Genomic DNA, 14,361 nt, shown 5'->3' on the forward strand with positions numbered 1-14,361 from the left:
ATTGAATTTGAAATTAATAGATTTTAAACGTTTTAAAATATCCAAACCTTAAGGTTTGCCATTAAAAAAAAAAATCTTTGAATACGGATTCACGAAATCAGAAACTGTTCAATTTCAAAGGCTATTAATTAAAAAAATTCAAAGTATAAAAATTTAATCAGGAATTATTTTAAAAGTTTCATTGTTTTCTTTTTCAGTTTAAATTGATCAAACACAGAAGAAAGTAGATCCTAGTAAAATTTTTCTTTAAAAAAGTTACAAAAAATCGCACGATCCGAGCCCTGAAATGATCTTTCACTCGACTTAATTGATGTTCGCAATTTCTTGCCATAAATTTCTTATTCGTAAACACTGTGGATAAAATTAACCATAAGAAAAATATCTGTGCAAAATAAAATGTTCCAGAAATTTGGATACATTTAGAGAATTTCAAGTATTTGAGAAATCTGCTCACTTAATCAGTATTCTAAGTTGATGAAAATTCTACCCAAGGGATCTTGAACTTGAGCTATTCGATTAGTGTTCGATAAACTTTGATAATTCTAAGGGATAGGCTAGAATCATATTATAATAAATCCCTAGAATCGTTGCAACAAAAGTGTTTATTGATAACAATCAGCGATAAGCAAAATTCTTGCGCCGTTGCGCAACTGTTCTAAAGTTTTTACGATCGTAAACTGAACAAAAAAAGTCTCTCGATACAAATCTTAGAATAGGTACGAAAGACTAAGTTTAGGGTCTATTTTAAGTACTTTCTGCGAGACTCGATGAATTGTACTCATGTAAGCGAACCGTATTTTACACGAAAGAATCATATTTAATGGAAGTTGTACACATTTTTTTAAGACGTACTGAACGATTTTATAGGAAAGAGAAGAAAAAAAACCACCTCATGTCGGACCAGGCCAGGCTGATTTGGCCCCTACAGAAGTAATCGAAAATCTATTTTCAAATTAGGAAACTGTCGTTAGAGTCGAACTAGTACTGGCAATTTAGATTCAAAGCTTTTGTTTGACTGAAAAGTGTCTTAATTTACAAATCAGCCATGTGTTTTAAATAAACGATTGACGATCGATGAATTGTAGAATTGTAGACACGATGACGATTTCTTGCTAGAAAGTGACGAAAGAATGATTTTGATGGGAAACTGTTATTATGTCGATATTTCTTTCGAAGCTTGTAAAAATTATTTTAATTCGCGATTGTACATTTCTTTTTAACTAATTTATTAAAAATCTTTTACTATCACGTGATCATCGTCGAATTGTTCGATACGCTTTACTTTCTCTTCAATTAATACGATTGAAATGTTATTGCTTCTAATATGCTAGTCAAGTCAATACGAATGTACTATTAAGTGGCAATAGTTTTGTCTGTTGAAACATAAACATGTCGTTAATTATCATTAGTCTCTACATTTTTATCATTATTCCTACAACATGTAATTCTATGCTCAATAAACGATTTTCTATAATTCGAATATAATCCCAGACTCGTCATTTATTATTATAATACTTTTACAGCATTAGGGTAAGTATAAACAACTCGGTTCTAGCCTTTTTATAATTTCGGTGATCTAGGAATACACCAAACTCTCGGTTTAAGGCCAGTACCGGCTGCAAATAGCCTTGGCCATAAATCGGGGAATTCAAACGTAAACAGCCAGGGCCATGTGAACCGTTTCTGTTTGATTTTTCTCCGTATTAGGCCTCTGTCTCGTGTTATAAAATTATATTATTACTCAGGGTGGCGATTTAACCAGGAAAACGGAAATTTTACTGATCGAGACAAAACTAGGAATTCATTTTAAAAACCAAGAATTTACTTCTAAACGTAGAGAAATTCAAGTTTTTATTATTGTAATAATTTAGGATAGGGAGTTTCGTTCAAGAAATATAATTTCACTTGAAACACGGAATTTTTTACATGGAATGGGAATTATTTTAGAATTAAAACTGGGATTTAGAAGAAAGAAGTCAAAGAAATATCTGTTCTAAGTCAAAATTCGTCACAATTTAAAAGTACCTTCCTCTAAACTTTGAGAAAAAAAGTATTTCAAGAAGTTTTTCGTTAGGACATTACCTCCAGGTAAAAAATTTGAATTACTTGGTTGAAAATTAATTTTTTCCTTGGTTGAAAGTTTTGCTATTTTGTTGAAATGTCGTATTTTTTGTTGAAAGTTAAATTTTCAACTGAAAATGTAACTATTCGATTATTGGTTAAAATTTTGTTTAGTTGAAAATTCATCAATTTGGTTTTAAATGCATGTTTTTTGTTCTAAAATTATCTTTTTTGGTATAAAATTAATCTTCTTAATTACAAACTCAACTGTTGGGTTAAAATTTGATTTACTTTGTTATAAATTTATTTTTTCAATTAAAGATTCATTATTAGGTTTTAAATTTGATATTGATGGTTATTTTGTTTTAATGTCATCTATTTTGGTAGAACATTATTCTTTCCCATTTAAAATTCTACTACTTGGTTCAAAGTTGAAATGATTTTTTAAAAATTAATATTATTAGTTGATGATTTATCTTTTTTGTTAAAAATTTAACTATTTTTTTAAACTTTGTCATAAAGCCAATTTTTTCAGCTCCAAATATAATTATTTCATTTTTGGTTGAAAATTCAACGTTTTTAGTTTAAATGGCAACTATTTCGTTAAAAATGAATTTGTTAAAATATAACTATTTAGATCAAAATTCCTATTTTCGAATTGAAAATCTTTCTTTGTAGAAAATTCATCTTTTTCATTTAAAAATTTCATTTTTTTGTAGAAATGTTATCTTTTTTGTTTAAAAATGCAATTTTTCGGTTAAAAATTCGGGTTTTCATTGTTGAATTGAACATTTTTTATTAAAATCCTAATCTTTTTTTGTTAACATTATATTTTACGTCATAAAATATTTTTTTTATTAAAACATCTACAGTACTTGGTTGAAAGTAGAACTTCTTTGTTAAAATTAAATATTTTGTTATTTCAAATTCATAATTTTAGTAGAAAATGTATCTATTTTGTTTGACATTTCATTATTTTGTTAACAATTCCACTGTTTTGTTAAAAAGTTATCTTTTTCATTCGAAAATTCAACTGCTCGTTAAACATTCGTCTTATATGTTGAAAATTCATCCATTTTTGATTAAAAATGCATTTTTTGGTACAAAAGTACATCTCTTTTGCTTGGAAGTTCAACTGTTTATTTGTTAAATTTTCCTTGATTGAAAATTCATCTTTTATGGTTTAAAAGTCAACTGATTTCCAAAAAAAATTGACTTATAGCTTCAAAGCTCAACTCTTTCGTCGAAAATTTCTGTGATGATCTGTGACGAAAGTGTTCAAAATATCGTGACGTTATTTTTAAACGGCCCTTAAGTGGCTTTTAAAATTCAAATTCTAAACACGCAAATTTATAATACAGAACATTAAAAATCAGTGGTAGAAAAGAAAATTTATTGGCTATTTAAAGCGCTAAGAAATGTGATAAGATAATTTAAAAGTCATAAAATCCCTATTAACGGATGTTTGCAAAAGAATAAAAAATAAATGACGTTTCGTACCTATGTTATCTGATACTTTCTAATCATGTCAGTTTGTCATACTTATTAACAGCAGTTGCCAGGTGCTTCAGTTTTTTACGTCTACTTGCATAATCCCTCAAGTCAGGTCCGGAATGATCTGGATTGCTTCAACAACGATTTTTAGATCAGTTGATATCGATTTTACAGACTAAATCCTTCGAGTTTTCGATATTTCCTGATTAAATCTTTAAATTTTATATGTTTCTATCAAATTCTGAAATATGTATTATAATTATTGGCAATCAGATATTCATAAGTTTGTACTAAACATTTAGGGGAATCCCAGACCATGGGTGCCAACTTATAGAAATATAAAACCAATTTAAGTCATTCCGGTGAGATCCTTTCAGCAATAGACCTTTTTATTCCAGACTTTGGCAGTGCGCACGTGCCGAAATTGCACGTAATTTCCGTATTTTTCAAACAGTTTTCTGTCGAAATGTATGGAAAATATTGTTAGTAAAAACAACAACAAATTCATTTGTAAATAACAGCGAGTTTTAAGGTAGAACATTTTTAAGTCTATTTTAAAAAAAGGCGAAAAAAGTGCAGAGTGCGGCAAATAAGGCCATTTTTCAAATCTGTTGACACCTGTCATCTTCTAAAAAATGCTTAAAAATTCGGCGAAACTCACGAAATATGAGGTTCCAGGCTTCAAAATTAGTGCACGTATCAGTAAAAGAGCACAATATTGAGCAGCTGAAACGATGGCCTAAATGTAGAAAACTACCAGTAAATGGAAAAAATGTGATTTAGTGGAAAAATTAGTTGAGGTTTTGTATGTCAGGTATAAGTATTTTCTTTTATACAAGATTTGCAGTTCAGAACTTTTTTTGAGTAAATATTTAATATTCAAACAAATATAAAATAACACAATATTAAATTTTTCACTTCTCTTTTTCAAGTTCAGACGATAAAAAGTAATTTGTTAGTGATTTCCTGGTTAAGGAATGTACTAACAAATTTTCCTTCTTTCATGTAAAACTGGTTTTAAATACATAAATATAATAGTTTTGCGTGCTCAAGTGAAAGTATTAAATACATTTCATTTTTATCAAAACATTTAGGAGGTTCGAAACCCTGATAACAATGCTCGCCACGCTTTTCGCACTTTTTTCGCAGTTTTTCTTCTGAATATACTTAAAAATGGTTTGCCTTTAAACTCTGATTTATTTACACATTTATTTTTCGTTGTTATTTTTATTTACAATATTTTCCATGCATTTCGACACAAACCTTTTCGAAAAATACGGAAATGACGTAAAATTATGGCACGTTCGCGCTGTCGACGTCTAGAATAAAAAGGTCTATTATTAAAACAAATATATTTTCAAGAGTAACGTAATTGCAATTTGCACATTTTTTTTTCTCCTAAAAAGAACTTTTTTCCTCCTGTCCAATTGCCCCTCAATCACGTCAATCCTACGTCAAAGTCGTTAAAATTTCTAACAATCTATTTCTAACAATTCTAATAAGTGTTCAGAATACAGCACGAAAAAAACAAGTTGTTAATCGAAACAAAAAAAAAGTATCTAATAATATCAATTTTTTCTTGCGAAATGGGACCAAGAAAGCTATAAAGTTAGATATAAAATTATTAAAAGAGACTATTTTTTTAATCATTTTTCGGTAATAGTAATGCGCTCAGACCTTCTGTGCACACCCAACTTTATCTATATTGTTCCACCCGGCCCTAACTGTTTACGTTCGGCGACTCCGCTATAAGTCAAAGGTCAGAACCAAAATAGTACTTAAATCGGGGTCCGACTGTAATTATATTTATGTAAACTGTAAATAAACAAAGAAAATTTAAAAATAGTCTCTGAAAACTTTTATTTTGTATTTTGCCTATTTTTTTTTAATTCTGAACTGAAAAAATCTTTTTTGATTGCAAATGCAACAATTTTTTTGAAAATTTGTTGTTTTGGTTTGAAAATTCATCTGTTTTGTTAGAATTTTCATCATTAAAGAAAAATTAAAATTGCAAGTGTTCAGTTTAAGCTTAAAATATTTGTTGTCTGAACTTTCAAGTATTTTGTTGAAAATTCGTCTTTTTGGATTAATTCAAAACTGTACGATTTAAAATTGAAAATACGTTTTGGTTCAATCATCAACTACTACATTTTCGTTTGAGAATTCATCTTTTTTAGTTGAAAATACAATGACTTAGTTAAAAGATTAACTACTTTATTAAAAATTAATTTTTTGGTTGAAGTAGAATCCATGTATTTGTTTGACAATTAAATTATTTAAAAAGAAATCATTTTTTTACGGAAAATTCATATTTTTCAATAAAAAATTTCTATTTTTTATAGGAAATACGCCTTTTCTAAAAAATATTTAACTTTTCTTGGTTAATAATATAACTGCTTCAAAATGAATCTTCTTTGGTTGAGGTTTCAAATATTTTATTGAAAATTGGTATTTTTTGGATGAATTCAACTGTTTTTTATTGTTTTTTTTTTAAATAAAATTCTTCTTTGGTTGAAATATTAAGTATGACATTCTTCTATGAGAGCTCATCGTTTTTATTTATAAATTCTACTATTTGGTGGAAGATCAACTTTTCTGTTGAAATTTTGATTTGACACATATGAAGTTTTCAAAAATATTTTTTGTCTTTCACAAGACTCTTAGGCAAATTATATTTATATAATTTTCAACACGAATACACCTTAAAAATGAAAAATTATTATTCAACATTTTTGTTTTGTATTAAAAGGATTTTTTCCCTCAAAGAATGTTGAACAAAAGCGTTTGGGTGAAAGAACAAGAAAAAGGTATAATTTAAAATGTTTATTATAAACGAAAGCTTACATAATATCATCATCGAATAACAATACTTGCACCTGAGAGCCAGAATACCCGAAAGTCCTGTAATTTGCAGATCCAGTTTTTTTAAATTCTTAAGCTAAGCATATATCACATCAGTGGTTCCTGCGTAAAAAAGACGATGTACACTGGCAGGCAAACTTCGAACATAACTTACGTCACATATTTTCGGTAAATCTTACGCGTCACGGATCTCGAAACGTTGAAAAACAACGGGCACTCTATGGAAATAAATCTAAATTTTAATATTTTAAAACTTTTTCCCTAAACTTATGTCTTTTTAAAATAAATATACCACATTGCTATCCTAGCGACTCTGGATAAAAGTTTCTCTCAGAAACTTGATAATTGTATCTTCTTAAAGACTTTCCAAGAGTGATATTTTAATTTTCTTGGAGAAATTCGTTCAAAATGACTAAAACTTTCCAAAACTAACAAAAAATGTTCACATTGCATTCATTCGCCCTGAACTCAATTCTGAATCGATCGCCTCGAAAAAATGACTACAAAAAACAGGAACACATATTCTAATAATTGCAGTTTCGGCGTATAAAAAATCGTTTTACCCCTAACAGTTCTCTCTTTCTTATTAAGAAGTTTTTCATTTAACTTTCTCCCGAATAATATATAGCTAAAAGTAACAACTTTAAAGCCTCGATCAAACCTATGCGATTTTTTCGAAGCAATCGCAATTAAGAGTGACGTTTCGACGTAAATTGTAGGCCTTTAGCTCTCAGGCGCATATCAGGTATTTTTAAATGCATGAACTAGAGTTTTTGAGAGCACACTTTAAAGTTTAAACCCAAGCGATCTAGAAAATCCCGGATGAAAAAATGTCTTCAATTCTAAGAAAGAAAGCATCATCCCTTTTAGAATTTTCAAGCAATGATTGCACCGACGTGAGGAATTAAAATTATTTAAGATTTAGAAGACGATAATAAATATAGGATTTGTATAAAATAATAAATATTGCATAAAACTAAAGTTTTAGGTTTCGATTCCTTCAGTACGAAAGCAAATCGATCATGCTGGGACAATTAAAACGACGATAAAATAAATACTTGCAACTACCAAATCTTAATATTAAAATTTAAAATATTAATTTCAAATGGACAGATAGAATAAAGAGGACGTCGATTACAGAGTCTTTCAATAAGTACCATTCAGGTATCTCACTTTGCATTATTCTCTCTCAAGCCCCCAAGATACATGTAGCTTTCACAATAAATCTTCCTGTCTTTAAAAAATCGGCATTCGTAATAAATTCAATTTGCTGCAAAACCTAAATCAGGGACTGAAAGTATCCCCGATTTCCTCTTCTAACTTCCAGAAACTTTTCAGAAGTTACAGTTTCATCAGTAATAAAAAGATATGTGTACACACAACTTTCCAATGTGCTAGCAAATAAAATTTTCAGCCTTTAAATTACAATATTAATAACGATTGCCGTGCACAATACGATTCCGGAGTTTCAGTACACCAATTAACCCTTGTGTGTGTTTGTGTGTGTGTGTGTGGAGTAAAAATTAAAATTTTGATAGGGGCCTCCGAATCGTCATTATTTCGATAAAATCTAAACAAAACGGTATGTTTAGAATTTTATTTTGAAAAAATAATCTACTTTAAAGTACACATACGTCGCGGACAATACACAGGGTATCTAGGTACCCACCATATAAAAATTCAACTTTGGATTATTAATTACTCATCAAGTTCACTGATTCATGCACGTGAAATATGTTGAGTAAAAACAGAATAATTAATAATTTAATTATTAATTATTTGCTACATTCTTATGCGTTTTTAAGTATTTTGGGCCTTTGGCACTCACTTTTGCTATTTATTTTTTGGAATAAACGACAAGAAAACGATTTCAATTAAATAAATATTTTTAAAATGGAAAAAAGCGAAGTGGGTACCTAGGTGCCTCAAGTGTGTAAAAAGGTAGATTAAGGTGGGTGTTTACACAAGGGTTAAATTTATGTAATTATTTCATGATGATTCAATTATTCAACCATCGTCGAATGAAACAAGTCTCTCGACTCACGATTTTTTTTTTTTTTAATTTGATTCAATTATTTTGTGGTTTTAACTGCCAGAAAAGCAAAGAATTCAATTCTTGCGGCGCGTTTTAAACTTCTGGAATGTGCTGTATAGAGAAACAATCCAGCCAATGGATGACGATGGGCGTCAAATCAACGTTTTGACGAAACATTGCAGAGCCCTTTGACTTCCTTCAAATCACTCGCTTATTTCTCGCTGGAAATGTTTCCCTCTACTGAGCCCGAACCGACTGTTTTCGCTCCTACAACAGAAAAAAGTCGCACCTTCTGCCATGAGTTTTCAATAACAACCTTAATCTCGAGTCTTCAGAATAATTACCAGGATAGAGAAGAACAAGATTCTATTTCAATATATTATCAGGGTGTCTACTCTACCTGAAAAACCTGAAATTGTCTTGAACTTTTTTCGAGAGCGTACTTTTTTTTTTTTTAATTGCAATATAAAATTGAATAACAGTTATTCTTCATTTGTAAAAGTAAACTATTTTGATTAAAAAATCATTTCTTTTTCTAGGTTTGAAACTAATCTTTTTAAATAAAAATTTAATTATTCCATTTTTCGTTAAAAATCTATAGTTTTAAGTTGAAAATTCGTTTTTTTGGTAGAAACATTGGATGAAAATGTACGTTTTTGTTTGAAAATTCGTATTTTTTTGGTTGAATTCCACTCTTTTTATTCAAAAATTTAAATCTTTTCAGGTCGAAATATCAACTCATAATACATTTTTCGATTGCAATTAATCTTATTTTTCATGAAAATATAATTCCTTGCTTGAAAGGTAAACTTTTTGTCTAAAAATAATTTGTTTATTGAAGATTCATTACTGTAATTGAATATTAATCTCAGGTTGAAAAATTGGCTATTTTCTTGAAAATTCGTTTTCTCTTTAGCTGCAAATGATTTTTTTACTGGAAATTCAACTATTTTCTTGAAATTTTTAAATTTGTTTATTAAAATTTACTTTTTTCAAATAAAAAATGTATCTACTCCAATTAGAAACTACATAATTTTAGATGAAAATTCATCTTTTTGGTTAAACATTAATTTCTTTAACTAGATCTAAACTACTTAAATTTTGGGTGAGAAATTATCTTTTTTAGTTGGATATTCGTACTTTTTTAAAGAAATCAATCTTTTTGGTTGAAAATTAATCGTTTTGGTTGAAACTTCAATTATATTAGGAAAGATTCAACGTTCCAGTTGAATATTTATCACTCTGTTAAAAATGCATCTCTTTGGTCGAATATTAATTAGCTTGGCTAAGTTTAACTTTTCAATTTTTGATTTACAATTTATCATTTTTAGTTGAAAATACGACATTTTTATTGGAATAAATATTTTTTATTAAAAATTCATCTTTTTCGGCGAAAATTAAACAGTTTCAATTTATTATCTTGGTTTAAAATTTTTTTTTAAATTTTTAAATTTTTTAAATTTTAATTAAATTTTTTTTAAAATTTTAAATTTTAAATTTTTTAAATTTTTAAATTAAATTATTCTAGTTAAAGATTCATCATTTCAGTTGAAAATTCATCACTTTGAAAATTTAACTACTTTGTTGTAAATTTAATTTTTTTTCCTGAAGTTAATTTCTTAAATGAAAATTTAACTATTCCATTTTTGGTTGAAAATTTTCTCTTTTATTTAAAAAATTATATATTTGGTTGAAAAATCATATTATTAGGTAGAAAATTAATCTTTTGCGTTGAAAATGAATTTAATATACTAACCACATTAATTTTACCTAAATATGCACTGAATTTTAAGTATATAAGATAAAATAAATATTGGCTTGAATTATCATTCAAGTTATTATGTTTTTAATATTATTTTAGTATTTCATTTAGACGGTGCTAATACATTTAAGAATATCTTGTAATATAATTAGCTAAAGCTGTCTAAATTAAGCATATTGATTGAATCCCTAGAAATTGAAAAAAAAACATTATGTATAATAAACTCGCAAAAACGTATACATATTTCGATTCGAATGTTTAAAAAAAATGCAAAAGATTTGAATGGCTCCGTGATATGAAAAATTAGAGCGGAAAAAAAACCTGAAAATTCCGGGATTTGAGCAGACACCCTAATTATTCAAAGAATTTTCCAGGCCTCACAATTTATTATATCAGAAAATGTTATAAAACAGGGAAAAAATTTTAATCTTCATACTCCCAAAACTCAAAAACTTGATCAATTTTTAAATTTGGAACCTTCAAGGAATTTATTTGAAACTTGTATCTTTTTATGAGAGTTTAAAAAAGTCAAATGAGTTTCCAGTTTACATTCTTTTTTTTTCAAGGATTTGATCATTTTAAATATATTTTTTAAACTTGCAATTTTTTCGAATTCTAGTTGCACACACTAGCGGTTGAAAAAAGAAGAAATAGGACCAAAATTTCACAAATAGTGTAATTCAGCCAGAAAAAAAGAAAAGAAGCATATAAAAGAGGTTGAATTTTCTTATCTATCAAAAATGTTGTAGCCAGTAAAAATGAAGAAAGCAGTATTAATTTTTTAGGTTTTAGGTCAAGACGAGAGGTTCATATGAGTGTAAGTCGTTTTATAAAATGATGAATATAAAAAAAACCAAGGAATATTCGACAGCGGACTACAAACATGTGTAATAAAAAAAAGTGGAAAATATAACGAGCAAGCACAGCCAGAACGACAAGATACATATTGTTGTCAATGACGAATAGAAATATATAAATTACAGAATTATAAATTGCTCACTCTGGATAATAACTACTGCTATTTAAATATCAAGGCCCCTGGAAATCACTGGTAAATTGGGTTTCATAAACTGGGGCCAAACGTAAAAGCCATTTTGTCTAGTTTTTTGTATAAACAATTTAAAGAGTAAAAAGAATCCCGATAAAGCCCGCTTTATCGGAAAAAATTATATTTTTTATCTAGTAATCGAAAGAAAAATATTCGCCCTATCAGCGACACCATCGCAGTGTTGGATTATTTTGCTATTTATCATAAAAGGGAGCAGATAAAACAGTTGTCTACCTCGGTTTTTGCATTCGTGACTTATTACGTTTACTACCAAACCGGAGGAAGCCGGTAAAAAGAATGGTAAGGATGGTAAGTCACGAAAATAAAAGCCGATGTAGACAACTTTTTTCTACTCCTTTTTTAGATAAACATTTTTTCTTTCAATTATTATATAAAAAATAATACTTTCTCCGAAAAAAACGGCCGAGAGAAAATGGCTTCTCCGTTTGGCCTCAGTTTATGAAATCCGTTTTACCGTTAATTTCCAAACGTCTTAAACCCCGGTCATACATAAAAACAACTTATCTCGAAAATATAATAAAAAAATGGCAATTTCCTGAAGAAGATATTTTCGAAACAAGTTTATTGTAAATTACGAATTGATAAAACAAGTGCGAAGCAAGCTAAAACATTGAGGACAAATCGACGAACGTACAAATTAAGCCACGAAGTGTACTAATTGTAAGGCATTATGAATTAGGAAAAGGTTTATACAAATCTAAACTCTACGTGTACGCACCTGCAAAATTGTTTACGCAAATGCCAATCTTCTTCACTCGTTTCGTTTTGCAGATCAATCCGTCGTACTCAACTCAAAAGTGTAAACACAACGCAAAATATATCCAGTGATTACACAGTGTTAAATACAAATGCGTGCTGGGAAAATTAATACTGGTATTTAAGCAATATCGGCCCAATTGGTAAATTCAGGGTGGCCACTCAAGACTCAGGAAACAATTCCAGGTTGAAAACTCTTAAAATTGTACAATTTCATAGCAGAAGTGATCAAAATTGAACTATTTTTATTACAAGTCTTCAAAACACAAAAATAATTTCAAATGAAACATTTTTAAATTGAAGTTATTCAAAATTAAAACATTTATTAGTGGATAATTTTACATTTAGGGCAACCAAAATGCGAAAAATTGAAAAAGAAGCATTGCAAATTGTTCAATTATTAACATCTTCAATTTTAAATAATGCCAAATTGAGCGATTCGACACTTTCAATTCGAAGTAATTCAATTTTAATTTGAAATTATTGAATTTGTAGTAATTTAAATTACAAAAATTTCAAATATTAATATGCTACCTATTTGAAAAATTTTTGTTCTGAACTGGGGAAATTTGAAATAGTTGAAGTTTTATGTATTATAGACAGATTCGTTTTAATTTTTTAAGGTTTCCGAATGTAAAAAAAGAGCCTGGAAATTTGAAAGACAATTTTTCTTTAATTTTGCACGGTTTTAAGAAATTTACGATAACTAAATTATTTTAGAAATTAAAACAAAATGGAAAATATTGTAAATCTTAAGAAGATTACAAAAAAATGAAAACAAAATCTAGATTTCTAAATATTAAAAAAAATTTTTAAGAAATTTAAAGTTTCAAGATAATAAAAAAATCTAAAGATTCCTGGTAAAATTGAAACTGATTTTTTATTTTGATAAATAAATTTTAAGAGAAAATTAAAAAAGATTTCAAAACATTTCAAATGATTTCCTTTAATTTCAAAAAAGAATGTGGACGGTTTTAAAGAAAATTAGTTAAATTTTGCAAGATTGTAAAATTTTATAAAAAATTCGAGTTTCTTAACATTTCAAAATATTTCCAAAATTGTCAAAAATGAATCTTTAATATTTTTAGGCAATTTTTTTAATTTTGCAGAATTAAAAAATAACTTAGCAATATACAAATAAATTTGAAAGATATTAAGAAGGTTTACAGGTTTTGAATTTGATATTCGAAAAGATTTCAAAAAATTTAAAACAAAATGTAATTTTTTAAAGATTTTTTAAAAGAATTTTTAAAGAAAACTTAAACAGATATCAAAACATTTCAAAAGATTTCTAAGTTCGATAAAAATCAAAGATTTAAGAAAGGTGTTTTTAATTCTTAAAGATTTAAAAAAATGATACATATATATAATTTACAAAAAATTCTTCAATTACTTCCCAACTTCTGAAAGTGTTGAATATCTTTTCAATTGACTCGAATTTTTTCAAAAATTTGGTAAAATCGTGACAAAAATGATACTTTTTCGATACATCTGAGATCTTCAAAAATCTTTTTCAATTTTCTCAAGAAAATGTATACATTTTCTTATATATATTTATAGTATTAAAAATTATTATTATTCTCAAATTACAACTTGGTTGAAATTGTCTTTATTTCTTGACTGAAAAATCTGTTTTGTTTGAAACGTCAACTATTCTGTTGAAATTCGCCTTTAAATTTAATCTCTTCTGATTAAAAACTCTGCTAATTGGTTGAAAATTCGTATTTTTTAGATCAATTCAACTTTTTTGATTTAAAATAAAAATATTTATTTAGTTGCAATATCAATCAATACATTTTTTGTTCAAAATAAATTTTTTTTGGATGAATTCAAGTTTTTTTTTAATTTAAATCTTTTTTTATTGAAATTTCGACTATTACATTTGTTGTTGAGAATTAATCTATTTTTATTCAAAATTAATTTTTTGTCCTTTGAAGATTTATCATTTTAATTAAAAATTCGTCTTTTTGGTTTAAAAATTAGTCTACTTTAGTTGATAATTTCGTTGAGAATTCATATTTATGGGTTCAAAAATTGAACTTATTAGTAGAAAATATTTTTCTTTTGGAAAAAATTTGAACTTTTTTGGTTATAAATTGAAATGGTAAAAATTAATCTTTTTTGGACGAGTTGAACTGGTTTTTTATTAAAAATTAAAACTTAAAAACAGAAACCTTTTTTGGTTCCAATATCAATGATTTATGACATTTTTTAATTGAGAATTTCTCTTTTTTTGGTTGAAAATTAACTTATTTGTTGAAATTTTGACTTCACATATATGAAATATTCCAAAATCTTTTGGTCTTTTTTCAAGAATCTTAG

General features: G+C 27.4%; 1 protein-coding gene across 2 annotated transcripts in view; it reads right to left on the reverse strand.

Annotated features, from left to right (window-relative positions):
• Nucleotides 1-7,879: 7,879 nt before the first annotated feature.
• LOC117168507 (kinesin light chain) overlaps nucleotides 7,880-14,361 on the reverse strand; it is a 43,041-nt gene continuing 36,559 nt past the window's right edge. For both annotated transcript variants that reach the window (XM_033354231.1, XM_033354233.1), the window contains one exon: nucleotides 7,880-8,719. In XM_033354231.1, the coding sequence (XP_033210122.1) occupies nucleotides 8,690-8,719 (30 nt within the window). In that variant the 3' untranslated portion in view covers nucleotides 7,880-8,689. The remainder of the gene's footprint in view (nucleotides 8,720-14,361) is intronic.

This window comes from Belonocnema kinseyi, chromosome 2, assembly GCF_010883055.1.
Source record: "Belonocnema kinseyi isolate 2016_QV_RU_SX_M_011 chromosome 2, B_treatae_v1, whole genome shotgun sequence".
In the NCBI taxonomy this organism is placed as follows: Eukaryota; Metazoa; Arthropoda; class Insecta; order Hymenoptera; family Cynipidae; genus Belonocnema; species Belonocnema kinseyi.